Below are 14087 nucleotides of genomic sequence, written 5' to 3' on the forward strand. Positions count from 1 at the left end.
AAGCAGACGTCAATAATTTGTACGGCCCTCGGAGGATGTTGAAAAAATTGAAATGGCCCTTGAGAGGAAAAAGGTTCCCCACCCCTGGTCTAAGTGAACGGTGACTGCAAAAACTACACTGCGCATGCTCAGAGTATTTTCCTATTTAATGTGTGACGTGTGTGGCAAAAAAGAATGACCATAGGGGCAAAGTGCTGCCATCCCCACCATACGTCATCTCACATAATTCAGAGCTGATTGGCTGTAAGTAAGTGTACCGCGAAAAGTGTGGTGTGTGAAGAGGAGGAGAGAGAGCTGCAGTGAGGCGTCCTAAAACCAGGAAGTAAGCTGCGCATGGCTTCCCTCCACAAAAAAGCAACGAGATTTCTCCATAGGATTTTAGAAAATAGCTCAAAATCAGATCTGTGGGAAACGTAGCTGTTAGATAAATGTACGTTTTGTTCAGCCGGATAATATCCACATGTCTACCCTACTTTTATCATTTTCGAATCAAAAATCTATTGATTAGATTAGATTTATGATAGACTTTTGAAACTACAAGAAGATAAGGAGGACTTTTACAAAAAAGTAATAGAGATTTTTGTCCAGAAGGATAGGCAAATGGACTTAATCTTCAAGTCAAGGTAAGACTGCAATTGTATTGAAAATGGGATCTTACTAAGAGAGAACAATTCAATATTTAAATGATAAAATTACATTTTTTTGGGTATCCTTCTGTTGAACTGTCTGTTTAAAAGTAATTGAAGCATCAGACAAAAAAAGCTTTTGAAAATAATATTATATTTTGATTTAATATATTTGTAAACCTGAAGAGTCAGTGCCAGTGCCTCACCAGCCATGAACCTCTCTGCAGAAGCTTATATATAGACATCTGAGTTTTTTGTGCCCCACCACTTTTGTACATATAGAAACGCCACTGACCATATGAGATGGAAATTGAGAGCATGTGTCGTGTGAGATGAAGCAATTGAATATGCCATTATTGTCAGTTGTGACATTAAACATGCTGACATTCTGATGTGATGAAATAAACCATGTAAATACCAAAAGCACAACAACAAGCAGGTCAGTCACCACAAACTGCAAAGTAGGTGTCACCTGCCCACCTCATTGAAGTCATCCATCTCATCCATCTTTCATTGTATTCTGTCTGCATTGGTGTGATAATTATCTGCAACACTCACTTCTGCACAACCAATGTAATATGATACAGGCTGTTTTAAGAAATACATTTCTTTGTTTCTTGTTTAGTTATCTAAATAATACTAGACATAGATTGACATCCTTGAGAATGTACAGCAAAATATTTGAAACATTTTAAAACTGCCAAACAGTCACAGAATGGTACATTTTATTGTATTAAAGATTTAAATAAATATAAATAAACAAATATGTACAAAAAGTACAAAACTCTTGTAGACTCCAACATTTACTAATTAAATCGGCTCTTCAGCCGATTTAAGGTCAAAAGTTTATTATGCTCTTCACCAGGGTCTGAAGGTAAATATGATTTTAGCTGATAAATGCTCTTTTTTGTTTACCAGGTAAAACCTTGCAAACTTTGCTTCAACTCCAATTAGTTGATGGGCTAGTAGTGCTCAGCAGATCTTGAATCTTTTGCGGTTAAAATAGCTAAAGATAACTGCTGCTTCAGGGCTCAGTGCTGGGGCTGATCCTGTTTTTAATCTATCTATTACCTCTGGGTCATATCATCAGACAACATAACATCAACTTCCACTGCTATGCGGACGACACTCAGGTCTACATCAAAACACAACCCAATCCCACCAATACTATCCAAACCCTAAACACCTGCCTGAAAGACATCCGCTCCTGGATGTCCACCAACTACCTCCAGCTCAACAGCAGCAAGACAGAGGCAATCCTGATAGGCACCACCGACCAGCTTGCCAAGGCCGCCAACATAAGCCCCTCCCTTGATGGTCAGCTCATTTCCCTCTCCTCTGTTGTCACCAACCTTGGTGTGTACGGTTTGACTCCACTCTGTCTTTCCAAGCCCACATCAAGCATATCACCAAGACCTCTTTCTTTCACCTGATAAATATTTCGCGACTGAAGCCCTCACTCTCAACTAGGGATGTAACGATATATCGCGATATCGCGGTAAATAAATGTCTCAATACCGTCGTGAGACTGACCAAATCTACCGCGATTTTCTTCAATTTTTTTTTTTTTTAAAAAGACATTATTATTTGTATGTATTATTTATTCTTTAACTTTTTATCCATTTTTTATCCTCAAATGTTATCAGTGTCTTTTGTTGTGAAGCGCTTCGAGATTTGTCTTGGCAGATGAGAAGCGCTATATAAATTAAATGTATTATTATTAATATTATCATAATGGGCTTGTCAAAGCCTTCGAAATAGTCACACATTGATATTGTCCATTGAAAATATAAAAATAAGGATTTTAGCAGTTTTAAATACCTATTGTCATAGTGACAGCTCACCTCTTCCACTTTTTACTTTTCATGGGCTTTCCTCTCTTTCTATCAATGAGTTTGGATATGCTTTTCAATTAATTTATATTTACATTTGTGCAATGGCATGACCAAGTATACATTGTATCCCCTTCAGTAAAGAGGAGTTCAGTGGTTCTTTGTCGCCACACTTGCTGGCTAAAGCATGCCTTTCTGGGCATGCACTGTCAGTCAGTCTGAGGTGATTGCAGATGACACATTTGCAGCCAGTCTGCACATTCAGTTGGCCTATCCAGCAGAGTGCCAGTATTGCAAAACTGGAGAAGAGTGATAAAGGTTAGATGACACATTATTGCTGTAAAAAGGCATCAATAATGGTGTGTCTTTTAAAGAAATGTCCCCGCCTCTCGCCTCAGGCAGTGGATCTACCTGTATCCTTCATTGTCTGTTCACATTGATAGGAAATCTGCCAACTCAAAATACCACTCTGTACTGTACAGTACATTCACCTATGCCTAACCTTGGAATGATTAATGTGTGTGCTTGCAAATGTTTCTATCCCGGGCTAAAAGGCACGCAAGCTTAAGTAGAGCATCCATGTGAAGAACATAGCAGCAAAGGTGCTGGCGGCTTAGAAATCCTTTTTTGTTTCCCCTAAAGCTACACTTTTCTACACAGCAATTTTACAAACCAACTAAATGGATTTCTCACAGAATGACTTTTGTTTAGTCTAGACTGGTCAAAGATTAAGTCCTTTTTTGATGTATTTTTTCCCCAATTGTAACTCACACAAACACAACACTTTTTCAGTAGCTAGTTTCTCTTCGACAAGCACAACAAGTGCCAGTCTAAGAGGGCGGCTGCCAAACACAGGGATGTTGTAGTAATGAAGCTGTCAGAGAGATGTGGAGTGGATAATGTTTGCACCCGCTCCACTTCCAGGCCTGGAAAACAGAATGGACCATTCTCTGAGAGCCAATCTATGCCTGCAGCAAAGACAGGCCAAAATGACATTAAACGGGGTAACCAATCATTACAGCCTGTTTTCCGCTCAGACCACCTCAATGTGCTTCTCATCTTGCCCAAATATACTAGCCTGCCTGTGGGTGCTGTCACTGATGTCTCCCTCTCCAGGTGACTCTTCACATGAGGAGGTGTAAGCACTTTCTGCGGCTATCATCCAATATTTACTGGGCCCAGATTCATTTTTAGATACAGCAGTGATTCATTATGCTTCATTTGGTGTAGGGCCAGTGCAGTGGATTAACTGTGAGGAGGCTCACAATCCTCCCCTTTTCAAATTGTTGACACGATTACCCCAGAACTGCGTGAGGGACCGGTTGTAGGAGTGGTGAATCATGTTTTTTTTAAATAAATGAAAGGTAAGAACTTCATTCAAAATATAATACTCCCCTTTTTCTCTGAGTCATACTGTAACTATCTTACACACAACTCAATATATGATTAAATTATAACAGTGACTGGAGTGCAAACAAGAAATGCCAGAAGGCAGAGGCGTAAAGACATATAGACTTAAACCAATTACTGATTCAAAGGAAACAATATTTTTTGTTGGCATTTTTTTAAGCATTTTGAGTCACTATTATCAAAACAATCAATTTAAATGAACTTTAATCACTTTTGACTATTTCAATTTTGTAGCGGTAGTAAGACATACAATTACCTTATATGTTCACATCAATGAAAGACTGACTATTCTTTTTCTTCTCTGGACATACAGATCTTTCTTGCTCAAAAATCACTTTCTTAGTTTCTTTTTGACATATATTTTAGTATTCTGCTGACTTCAAACAAAGGAAGTAATAATGGCTATTTTTCCGTGGACTGTGTGTGACTAACAACACGGTTTCTTCTGACCTTTGAGTTAATGTGATTTCAGTTTTGTTATATACATGCCCACGCTTTAATGGCAAGATAAGAGCATATATGCCAGTATCTTTATTAGAGTGAATACATAATGAATAACCCATATGAATCAATCATACATCAATGGCAGCCTTTACCCACAATCCATGATGATGAAGACATAGAACAACTTAAATGCATGGAAAAAACATTTTGTTGTCATGTTTCTCTTTCTGGCTCTCCTGTAGTTCACACTCTACTGTACATAATACATACAACAACAAAGAACCAAGCAAACACTCCCTACAGTACAGCTGAAACACTTGGTTTGGGTACTTCAAGTGCCAAGAAATATGAAGCAGTTTCTATGTATTTCTTTGCATGACAGATTTTCCCACAAATCCTCTAAAGTACTAAAGGAGGATGACACATTCTGTGTTAAAGAACAACTAAAATGTCTGCCTCCTAAATTGTTGTTAACACCTGTGCTAAAATCTGCCTCAGAGCTAAACAACACGAAAACACATGGGGCATGTAATGTTGCAGCTACCCTCATTTATTTTCTCTCCAGCCATGTGTAGATAAGATAAAGCTGTATGCACTCTGTTAAGCAAAAATGCTTGGCTGCACTGGCAGTCCGCACGGTTGAAAACCCCAAAGTAGGACATTCCAAATTCCTGCTCCTCTGAGGCCTGAAGAGTGCATCTGGACACCCCCACACACTCATGCCTGCATTATTTTTACAATACTTAAATTATGCATTTTACATGCATTCCCATGTGAAAATTGCCCATGTCTGTGACATGTCGAGGCGGGAACAAAGCTAGATTTAAGCCTTTCTGCATAACCTCAAGGGTAGACTTGACTCCCAACCCTTTCCGTGTAGTGAGCTGAAGCAGCACTGAGAGCTACTTGGTTTGCTGCCAACTATGCAATGCAGTTGTGAGAAATGAGCCATTTTTGCCCCCTAATCCAGTGGCGCTGGATCCACCACACGACAATGAATCCTTTGTCGTGCCGTTTAAGCATACCTAACTCTATTTCAACTTTCTTTAAATGCAACTAAGAAGAAAAAGCATTTGGTGCCCATATATTCAGTCAGTGGTGTAAGAAGCAACCATGCTTTACTTAATAATAATTCCTTATATTTGATATAGCGCTTTTCCAGATGCTCGAAGCGCTTCACAAATACACATTACACAATGGTCATGTACTGTGGACAATACCCACAGGAGCAAGTTCAGGTGAAGTGTCTTGCCCAAGGACACAACGGTGGGTTTCACCCCTTGATCTGATGATCATTGCACAGCGCACTGCGCCACACCATCCATCTTCATGCCACAAAGTCATCGAGGCGCTTTTACAAGTACACATTAGTATCATACATGTACTGTGGATAGTACCCACAGAAGCAAATCCGGGTGAAGTGTCTTGCCCAAGGACACAACGGCGGCAGGAGCGGGTTTCGAACTGGAGTTCCCCAGCACCCCCCTTGATCTGATGATCAGATGCACAGACCACTGCGCCACCCGTCCCGAAAACTTAAGGGGACACTTTGCCAGTTGTACAGGTCATATACTGTTTAATCGTGATTAGGGGAAATTGCTTAGGTTTTTCATCCTTGGCATATAAAACAGAAATTGTGCAATAGAAACTGTCAAGTTCCCCTCTGCAAATTTTATAGAAGTGCAATACAAAAGTTCTTAAATACTGTATATTCATATACAGTAGTACTTAAGTAAATATACTTCTTCAAGTTATTCAGCACCACTGAGCACAGCAACAACAGTGTGTAAATGTTGAGCATTACACAGTCCCGACTGATATCCTGCTGAGGGAAAATTTGAGCAGCTGGGAGGTCAGTATACTTCACTCAGGGGTCGATGGTAATTTAATGTCAGTTGTTGCAAGGGAGAACTCTTCACTTCCACTTTCGCTTCCAATCGTTCACCAGTCGAGCAGGGATTCGATCCGACAGCCCTCTGATTGCAAGTTCATTGTCTCACTGTCAGGATATCGCCCACCCTCTGCCTTTCTCTCAGACAAGAAGACTCCCATGTGCACATACATAGACCCTATTTTTCCAAAACACACACTGTTGCCTGGCTCTACTTCTCTGTCTGTCGGCCGACCTCCGGTTATTTCAGTTATTCATGAGCCATCTGTTTGGGCAAGTGCTGTGTCAGATGTGTGTCTAACAGGACCTCATCTGTCCCCCCTGTTCGTCTTCTAATGGTGTCCTCGTATGCATACTGAAGCCACAAGCCCCTGCAACACTCCATGGATAGCCAAGGGACTCCAGGTCCACTCTCCATCATGTCCTAAATAACCTGTTTGATCTGATGGGTGCATCTTTATTTAAGATCATAGCTATGGTTCATCACTGCTGTAATGGCAAACACAAATCTATATATATGTGTGTGTGTGTGTGTGTGTGTGTGTGTGTGTGTGTGTGTGTGTGTGTGTGTGTGTGTGTGTGTGTGTGTGTGTGTGTGTGTGTGTGGTGTGTGTGTGTGTGTGTGTGTGTGTGTGTGTGTGTGTGTGTGTGTGTGTGTGTGTGTGTGTGTGTGTGAGTGTGTGTGTATTAGTCATCATTCCACTGGGATACAGAAGTATAGCCTACTTTTTCAATAATAAACCCATTATGCCAAGTCAAAAGTAAAATGGTTGTGCACTCTTCATTCCAAACATATTCAAGCAGTAGCGAGGACACCATCGGAGAGTGAAATTAGACGGCATCAAGGTAGAAATTGACTGGAATGTAAAAGTGAATACAAATATAACTTGACCATGAAGTAAGAATAATTTTGTAGAAAATCCTGTAAAAGTAGTTATTTTGAACACGGTGATGGCCTAAATGTGGTATCCATAAAAAGGTAAATGTAGCCTTGTGATCACAACCTTTTCCATATAAACAGGCCCTGCAAACCAATCCCTCTGCAATTCATTTGAATGTGAAGAGCATTTATTCTCTTTAATGGAACTTTTCCCCCTGGCTTAGGAGAAATTACAGTTTAAATGAAAACCTAAATTCTCCTGGTTTGCCGTTTACCTGTAGGCTAGTCTGTAATGTTGCCCTTTCAAAGGTAGTACTTTTTCAAAAATAACTTTACTTGAGTGAAAGTAGAGCACCGATGTAGGGATGTATTCCAAAGGAAAGGATTTACAGTTGGTGGAATACAAATACATGAAAATTATCATTAGCTGCTGTTGAAAACATGCATTTATTTCCAGTTTCCGCATTATTCACAATTTATCTGTCAGTTTTAAATTAGATTTAGTCTGAGGAGAAAATATCTGACTTATCACAATTATCTAAGAAAAATCCTCTTATATAGTATATGACATAAACCAATCATTTATATTGGCTGGGTTATAATTTTGATAACATTGCGGAGGTTTTGGGTTAGTATGATTAATGAACATTTCATTATTAACTAGTTGCATTATGGACAGTTTAAATGTGTTGAGCAATGCAAGATTGAACACATTTCACATTTGTTTTTTAATGAAAAATTACCAGTACCAGTACCAGAAGGGAGAGCAGAAGGAAGCAGAACAGTCAGCCCTTGATGACAGGCTTGAGAGACAAAACAAAAATCAACAAATCCAAAACAGACAAACACAGTATGATAATAATTGTTAAATAAACAATAGAGTCACAGTCATCGATCTGTCTAACTATAAGCTATTAATGCCAAACTTGGGAAAAAGTGGATCTCTGATGCCGAAAAAAACAAACAAACCAACAGACAAGGTTTTTGATGAACATTAAAACTTGGTATTCCTATAAAAAAGGAAAGGGTAGTAAGAATTTGTGTTTACTTCTCATAAAAAGCGTGTGTATGAGGTTTCCAACTTGTGTTGCACTAGTTTATTGCCCTATATTACTCTCAGTTCAAAAAGGCATGTGTAGCTGCAATGCTAGTGCAAACATCGGGCTTCATACAACTGTCATACCCTTTAAAGTTTGTTTAAGTTATTCCTTTCAACATGAAAAAACACAATTTATTTATGCATGGATGGATTTGCATTAGACACATGACGTTAGTGAGTGGATCATGACTGTAATAAATACAGGCCCGTCTCTGAGCAACACAATAATGTATGATTTGGGAAAGAGGCCACGAGGTCCCTGTGGAGAGCTGCTGTTATTCATCTCTGACAGAGACATCACTTCCACTCTGGGCCAAGGGGATAAGACTGTCATGTTAGCCATCCCTCCCCAATCCACAGCCCTTCAAAGTAAAGCCGCCGTGATGAATCGGAGGCCCTCTTCAATGTGCTGTCCCAGCATTTCCTTTGTGTTCATTATGGGTTTCGGAGCATGAGGAACGGTTCAAATGTGTGCTGTATTTTCACAATAAGACAAAAAAAAGGGCTGAAAGTTTCTGGCTCCAAACATGTCAGGGACACTTGCAAATGAGCGCATAGTTTGGCTAAGTGATATGCTCATGAAATAAGTAAACAAAGCTGTCTGCGCCGACTCATTCCACTCATGTGGGCATCTTTCTGCTATCAGTTCTTTGCTTCTCTAGAACTGATAGCCGTATTTATTATTTATCAACACTTATTTACTTTCGTGCTCAAATGTTGCTCTCTCAGTATTTATTCTTCCTTTTTTTCCAACGGGACAAAACTGTCCTTAATCCATAGAAATGCAATTATTTGTGTTGAGTTGTTAAGGAAAGACTAAGCAGGTTTCATCGCAGGTCTTTCTGATTGTCATGCCTTGAGCTGGCTGAATATATCTTCACATTTCTAACCAAGCATTGGGGACACTCAGATGCCAATATCCAATGTATTTTGGGTGGAGGACCAATATTAGCCAGATGTAATGTCCTAACCAGGTTGTCCTCAGCAGCCTCACATTTATTTGGAGTATTACATTTGACAGACAATTAAATTAGTTAAGCAGGGAAGCTGTACCGACTGCAATTTTTAAACCTGCCATATATTGTCAGGCTCCAATTGTAAAAGGAGTGCTTGTCTTGGAGGAGACTTAGAGGGTGATGTACAGAAAGCTGAAGGGTCTACAGTGTCAGTCTGCAGGAAACAAAGGGTATTGTATGCTTTCTAACAGAGTGATAATAGCTACTATACAATAATATAGCTTTCAGAAAAGAGAGGCCCCCTGGCACGGTCAGATAGGGGAAGATTAAGCGTTGAAACCAAAGCTGGCAGAAGACGATAAAAGAATGGATTTTCTTTCACCCACTACCTTGTTGCTGTATTTTGAGATGTTTAAGATTTTGTCAACAAAAACAGCTGTGAGGAAAAACAGCTAAACATAACTTCCTATTTGTGTAATCTTTGCAACAGTTTATTTTCCACGCAAAGACAACAAGGTAGTGATGGAAAAACCACAAGGGGTTAACCAACATTGTTTTTCGATCAATGTTGTGAACAGCGATCTTACATTAGCTGAACATAGATAGAAAATCTCTTGAGCTTAAGGTGAGAGATGTAACTGTGAAGTCATGCAGAGGTATTCAGACTTGAGACGTGAACGTGTTAAATGTTACAAAGATGTCAGGAAGCGGTAACTCCCAGATATTTGTTTGCAACATCTGGTAATGCAATCAGCGTTATGCAGATGGTAAGATGTTGTTAATGAGCAACAAATAATTGGGATGAAGTTGATGACATTGAGGCACTTACGCTGTCATTCAACAGATGCTAACAAAGACGAGACATATTATGCCGAAGGCTCAGGAAACCGAGCTTTGACATGAAACGCGTCGGTGGAAATAGCCTGCTAATGAATAGGCAGCAGAAGGGAGGGAAATGAAGACGGCAGAGGAGATACACAAAGTGTGCTGTGCGATAAAATATGGCTATTGTTAGGCAGTGCTGAGAGAAAAGTGCTGCGATGCAGAAACAGTGGAAAGTCTTGACAGCTTTCCGGTGGCAGTCTGACGGCTGAGCATGGAGATTGGAAAGAAAGTGCAGCAGACGGCTGCCGTCAGGCCACAGCAGAGCTCCGTTTAACAAGGTCCAGAGATGAGCTGCACCACAACACATTGCAGGGAAATGAGAAGAGGAAGAGTTGGGGTTGAGGGAAGGCTGAGTAAGGCCCATGCATTTTCCAGAGCCTGGCTACCTGTCAAGCCTGAAGGCAAGGGATTCCTCACATATGCATGGGAGCAAAGATTGGAAATTCTCAAGAAGGACAGGAGCTGAAAAGGGTTCAGAGATACCTGCCATTATATGCTGCTACTAGACAGGGCTGTGACACTTTGACACAATCATTTTTTACATGAAGGAATGTGAAGCCCAAATAGATGCACTTCATTTGACCACAGCTGTACAGTGTTATGTCGGTAGTGATCATTCATATGCCGTAATCCAGTCCATTTCACTTATCGTGAGACTGAGTAGCATGCTGATCCATGGCAAAGGACAAGCAGAAATAATTAATGCGCGCAAATGCGGCATAGACCCTATTTTAAACATGGATGCCTTCAGGGCAACATATACAATAATCTTTACACGCCTCGCTCTGAGTGCTACCATACCTCCTGTATAGCTCATCTTCATGCTGCACTTAGAAAAAATGCTTTAATCATGGCTGTGCAATGGAAACTCTTGCGAGGCATATGGACCCCTCTTTATATTTTGACTACAGGCATCATCTCTTAGTCCGGCATGAAAGCTTATCTCCTAGGGTCAGGCAGAATGTCATCCTCACAAACGCTGAAAACACCATTAGTTATGTCTGCCCTATTAGAGCAAGCTAATTCCACATACAAGCCACCCACCTCATTGTAATGAGTCTGCCTTCATAGGGCTCTTCTCAGCTGTTCAGGTCCTAACGTCAGCAGAGGCAGCAGGAAAGAGATGTGTCCCCAGATCCAAATAACGTCACTGTTAAAATACATGCTGAATCACTATACTGTAGAGGATTCCCTATTCTGTTGTAATGAGTTGTACGCTACACAATGTGATTAGATGATGTGTTCATTGTCATTTGCTCAAATGGCATATATTGAATTTTGCACATAAAGACATAATGTTCCCAGTCAAATGAATAAAAGGAACAAAAACTACACATTTGTTTTATCTACACTTTATGCGAGATACCCTCACACTATAAATAAGACTGATTCTTCAATTCATTGTATGATTTAAATGTACTGGGTTCTTTCAAGGGTGTATGCACATTACATCCTGATCTAAATGTATCTATTTCTAAAGACTCCTTCTATACTAGAAGTGTGACTTTTAATATTAATATCTATGATTTACTAACGCACTGATGTATTTTCTCTGTCTTTGTAGGGGGGAGGCTCCTGTTTCTGGTGATGTGGCTGAACCTTGTGCCTCAAACTGTCAGCTGCCCTGCCAAGTGTGTCTGCTACAGTGAGCCCAAGCCCACCACGGCCTGCCAACAACAAGGACTGTTTGCCATCCCGACTGAGATCCCAGTGCGGAGCCAGCGGATATTCCTTCAGAGCAACAAGCTAATGGTGGTGAGGTCCACCAGCTTCAGTTCCTGCCACAATCTCACTGTTCTCTGGCTCTACTCCAACAACATCAGCTATATTGAGGCTGGAGCCTTTTATGGTTTGGAAAGACTGGAGGAGCTGGACATTGGAGACAACAGTAACCTCCGTACCATCAGCCCTACAGCCTTCCGGGGCCTAACTAAGCTGCACACCCTTCACCTGCACAGGTGTGGCCTGTCAGAGCTCCCTGTTGGGGTTTTCCGAGGAATGTTTTCCCTACAGTACCTTTACCTGCAGGACAATTTCATTCTATCCCTGCATGACGACACCTTTCTGGACCTTGCCAACCTCACTTATCTCTATCTGCACAATAACAAGATCAAGATAGTAACAGACAACATGTTTCGAGGCTTAATCAATCTGGATCGGCTGCTGCTACACCAGAACAGGGTTATCTATGTCCAACCAAGGGTTTTTACTGATCTTGGTAAACTGAAATCCCTGTTCTTGTTCTTCAACAATCTCACCGTCTTGACGGGAGAGACCATGGATCCGCTGGTGTCTCTCCAATATTTGCGTTTAAATGGAAACCAGTGGATCTGTGACTGCCGAGCGAGGACGCTTTGGGACTGGTTCAAACGCTTCAAAGGATCCAGCTCTGAGTTGGAGTGCAATGTTCCTGAGTTGCTTGCAGGAAAGGACCTGAAACGACTGAAAAGTGAAGACCTGGAGGGGTGTGTGGAAACACCTCAAATCCAGACCAATCTTTTCAGCTCCAAGGGACAGTCAGGGAAATTCTCTTCCACCGAAAATCCTCTCGGGGAGACCATTCCCAGGTGTTGCCTTGGAGATAATGACAAGTCCTCTATCTTGTCTGGCAAGAGCCGCCAAATTACCAACAACCCCCTAAAGGAAAAGGAAAACATTTCAAAGACTAAATATAAGGAGCAAGAGAGAACGAAAAACGAGACCCAGAACAAGCAAAATGATGGACCACTGGGAACCTTGTCCAACACCCTGGACAAGTCTTTGGAAACTCTAAACCCTGATCTTATAGACACTCTGGAATCATCTACAGCATCAAACAAAAAGAAAAAGAAGTGTTCCAAAAAGCCCAAATCAGATGCCCACTGCATTAAAAGCCGGGCTTCTACTGTGCAAGTGCTGTGCTTTCTCTTCATTCCTACGATCTGGATATCTCTAGCCATGTCTTAGGACTCCTGATCTCACTCCGAAACACAGGACTAAAGATTGTTGATGCTCATGACAATGATAACAGAAGATGCAGTGACCTCTTCATCAGACAGTGACTGAAAAGCGAGTTTTGACGTTGACCAAACGTGTGCGAGGACAAACAATGATGATGAACACGTTAGAGTACATTTAACAAAATGCCTTTACAGAGCTCTACAGATCTAATGTATATAATGAATCGGTGCCCACAATTGTTTGTTCTCTATGTACTTAAATGTACTGTGTCTAAGCTACACTTCTGAGACTTCTCCCTTTTTCCCTCTCAAAAGCTTTTACTGCTTAGACAAACCACCAGAAGACGGAAAAAAAATGAAGACAAAAACAAAAAAATAAAAAAACAAATACTGGAAATAAGAGACGGAGTGCACACAAAGAATGTTGGGTCGGTTTAATGAAAATAAACAATCTCTCCCCATTATTTATTCAAAGTGATGCATTTGTTGGGTAATGTTATGTTTTTTTTATGTTTATAAAAACAAATGTTTTACCTCCCCTGATTTTAGTTATATTTTCATTAAAGAAAGGTTTTATGGGTATCAATTACCAAAAGAATGCTGTCAGTTTGTATGGAGATTGCAATGGAACCATAGATATGCATTTTATTTTACTTGTGTACAAGTATGAATATATTATGAATAAAAGTTCTTATTTCGTAGATGTTTTGATGTTGTGTGGTATTTTCCAGTATGGAAGAGTCAAGGACTCAAAGCTTTTCTTTTATAGCTCTGACAATTCAAGGTTTAAAAGATTTGAGCTGTTGCTAGGACAAACACCTTCAACAATTGGGGTAACATTGTAAAAAACGATTTTATTCACTAGATAATCATAAAAAGAATCAATAGATTAATAAAAAATACAATTCAAAAAATATTTTCTGGCAAAAGTAGTAGATAATTGCTAGACTTCTTGTATTAAATATTTGTCTGCTCCATTTCTGGTGCATTGTTTTAAAGCGGTTAAGATAAGCTGAATTAGAACTCTCTACATTCAAAGATTGAGTACGAAAAACTGCTCAAAATGAGTACCTAAATCCATATGAATTGAGCAATGACAATAGCTTTTAGTAGCCTGTCTCACTT

At 40.2% G+C, this 14087-nt stretch overlaps 1 protein-coding gene across 1 annotated transcript in view; it reads left to right on the forward strand.

Moving 5' to 3' along the window:
• Window positions 1-13647, forward strand: part of rtn4r (reticulon 4 receptor) — a 48743-nt gene extending 35096 nt beyond the window's left edge. The window contains exon 2 of the mRNA XM_034091273.2: window positions 11588-13647. Within this exon, the coding sequence (XP_033947164.1) occupies window positions 11588-12969 (1382 nt within the window). The 3' untranslated portion in view covers window positions 12970-13647. The remainder of the gene's footprint in view (window positions 1-11587) is intronic.
• The last annotated feature ends 440 nt before the right edge of the window (window positions 13648-14087 follow it).

This window comes from Pseudochaenichthys georgianus, chromosome 9 (genome assembly GCF_902827115.2).
Source record: "Pseudochaenichthys georgianus chromosome 9, fPseGeo1.2, whole genome shotgun sequence".
Taxonomy (NCBI): domain Eukaryota; kingdom Metazoa; phylum Chordata; class Actinopteri; order Perciformes; family Channichthyidae; genus Pseudochaenichthys; species Pseudochaenichthys georgianus.